At 37.2% G+C, this 1,900-nt stretch overlaps 1 protein-coding gene across 1 annotated transcript; it reads left to right on the forward strand.

The window, feature by feature from the left end:
• The first annotated feature begins 294 nt into the window (after positions 1-294).
• LOC115624240 (protein arginine N-methyltransferase 1-like) lies at positions 295-1,495 on the forward strand. Its single transcript, XM_030518858.1, has 3 exons — positions 295-502; positions 556-785; positions 842-1,495. Exons 1-3 carry the CDS (start codon positions 347-349, stop codon positions 1,470-1,472), a joined length of 1,017 nt encoding a protein of 338 aa, XP_030374718.1. The 5' UTR covers positions 295-346; the 3' UTR covers positions 1,473-1,495.
• Positions 1,496-1,900: the final 405 nt, after the last annotated feature.

A 1,900-nucleotide genomic window follows, 5' to 3' on the forward strand; every position in this document is an offset into this window, starting at 1 on the left:
TAATAATAATAATAAAAATAAAATATGATATTCGCAGAACACTTTGTTGCTCTAAATATTTTTTCAAATACAAAAAATTCCAGTGAGATCGATGTAAATATTTTGATTTACAATCCGCCATCTGTTGGGCCAGACTGAGGCCTGAGTCTTTGTGCGAGTTCCAGCAAATACAAACATACATAAATACACAAATTTATCCAAATCACTATTTTCTGATACCTTCATATGTATGTATAGTATGTATGCCTATTCATAGTAGGCAATAATCTAATACTCACATGGTGTAATATTTATACTATTATATATTTGTTGTATAGTAAAAAATTATTTCAAAACATTTGTCGCTATGAACTCGCAACAGCTTGAATTGGCTGAGAAGAGAGAGGGGGAGGAGATCTTAGCAGATCGCATAGAATTGCAGCAGCATTTTCTGAAGGACTCGGTCACCATGTTAGCGTATCGTGATGCTTTTAGGAATACCCAGCACTTGTTCAAGGGCAAGGTAAGTAATATTTGATACACATTCAAAGACTCTTTCTTCACACTGTTCGAAAGACTGTGCTCGATGTGGGCTGTGGCATGGGTTTGCTTTCCCTCTTTGCTGCCAAAGCGGGCGCCGCCAAGGTCATAGCCATTGAGGAATCCGTATTAGCGGATTCTGCCAAACAAATTATGTTGGACAATCGATGGAATGGTGTTGTTCAAATAATCAAAGATTCGATCGTGAAAGTGAGGCTACCAGCTGGCATTGAAAAGGTTGACATAATAATCTCCAATTGGATGGGGTAAGATTACCAATTGTCTGCTAAATATTAAAGCAATCTGCTTTTTTGATTCACAGGCAATGTCTGTATTCGAATTCGTTGTACCATCACGTGCTATTTGCACGCGACATCTGGCTGAAGAGAAATGGTCTCGTATTTCCCAAGTTGGCCAATTTGTATATAGCTGGTATAACGGATAATGGACATCGAGACAAATGCATGGACTTATGGAAAAATGTCCAGGGCTTTAACTTGAGTTGTGTTGGAAAAAAAGTGACAAAAAACGCAGTTATTGATTGCGTAACCATACATCAAATACTGACCAATAGCTGTGTCGTAAACACCGTGGATATGCGCATAATGAGGAACAAGCCTCTCCAATTTAGATCGGGCTTTAAACTTAAGGTTCAACATTCGGGCGATATTAACGCCTTTGTCATATACTTTGACGTGTCCTTTCCGGTCAGCGAGACAAGGCCAACCGTAACCTTCTCCACCTCACCGCGATCGCCCGTCACACACTGGAAGCAAACGGTGCTCTATTTAGACAAGCCCATTAGTGCTTTGGAAAATGAATGCGTGAATGGATTTTTCGGCATTATGCCCAGCGCTCAGGGCGGCAATGCCACCGACTTTGAGCTGAGTGTTGCTTTCAATGGGAGTGTTTGCAAACTGTATAAACATCAAAAGATTTACAGCTTCAGCTAGACCACAATTTATGTTACATTCATTCATATATTTATTAAATATGTAATTTAAATTATGTTTAAAGCTGGGACAACGTCCCAAAAAAAAAACAACAAAAGTAAATAAATATTACAATTGTTTGCGTTTATCATTTATTTTAATACAGCGTTCGATCCTTACAGAAAGTTTTCAACACCGTCATGTACTTTCCTAATATTACTCATGCAGTGGATCCATTACAGTGTTAAGTGGAAAAAATTTAAAATGTGCCAAAAACATGATACAAACATTTCATAGAAAAGTACGTATTTTAAACACTATTTTGTATTTCTAATACATGTATACTTCTTTTACGACCTCCGTAAATACCGAGTGATGTAATTTTTAAAATACTGTGTATTTGAAGAAAAGTTTTATAATTAATGTGTAACTGAGAGGTTATATGGACC

This window comes from Scaptodrosophila lebanonensis, unplaced genomic scaffold (genome assembly GCF_003285725.1).
Source record: "Scaptodrosophila lebanonensis strain 11010-0011.00,11010-0021.00 unplaced genomic scaffold, SlebRS2 tig00000053-arrow-pilon, whole genome shotgun sequence".
In the NCBI taxonomy this organism is placed as follows: domain Eukaryota; kingdom Metazoa; phylum Arthropoda; class Insecta; order Diptera; family Drosophilidae; genus Scaptodrosophila; species Scaptodrosophila lebanonensis.

Coding starts and splice junctions, on each gene's coding strand:
- LOC115624240 (XM_030518858.1), top strand. CDS start 347: ATGAACTCGCAACAGCTTGAATTGGCTGAGAAGAGAGAGGGGGAGGAG. Junction 503..555: donor AGCACTTGTTCAAGGGCAAG/GTAAGTAATATT, acceptor ACTGTTCGAAAG/ACTGTGCTCGATGTGGGCTG. Junction 786..841: donor ATAATCTCCAATTGGATGGG/GTAAGATTACCA, acceptor TTTGATTCACAG/GCAATGTCTGTATTCGAATT.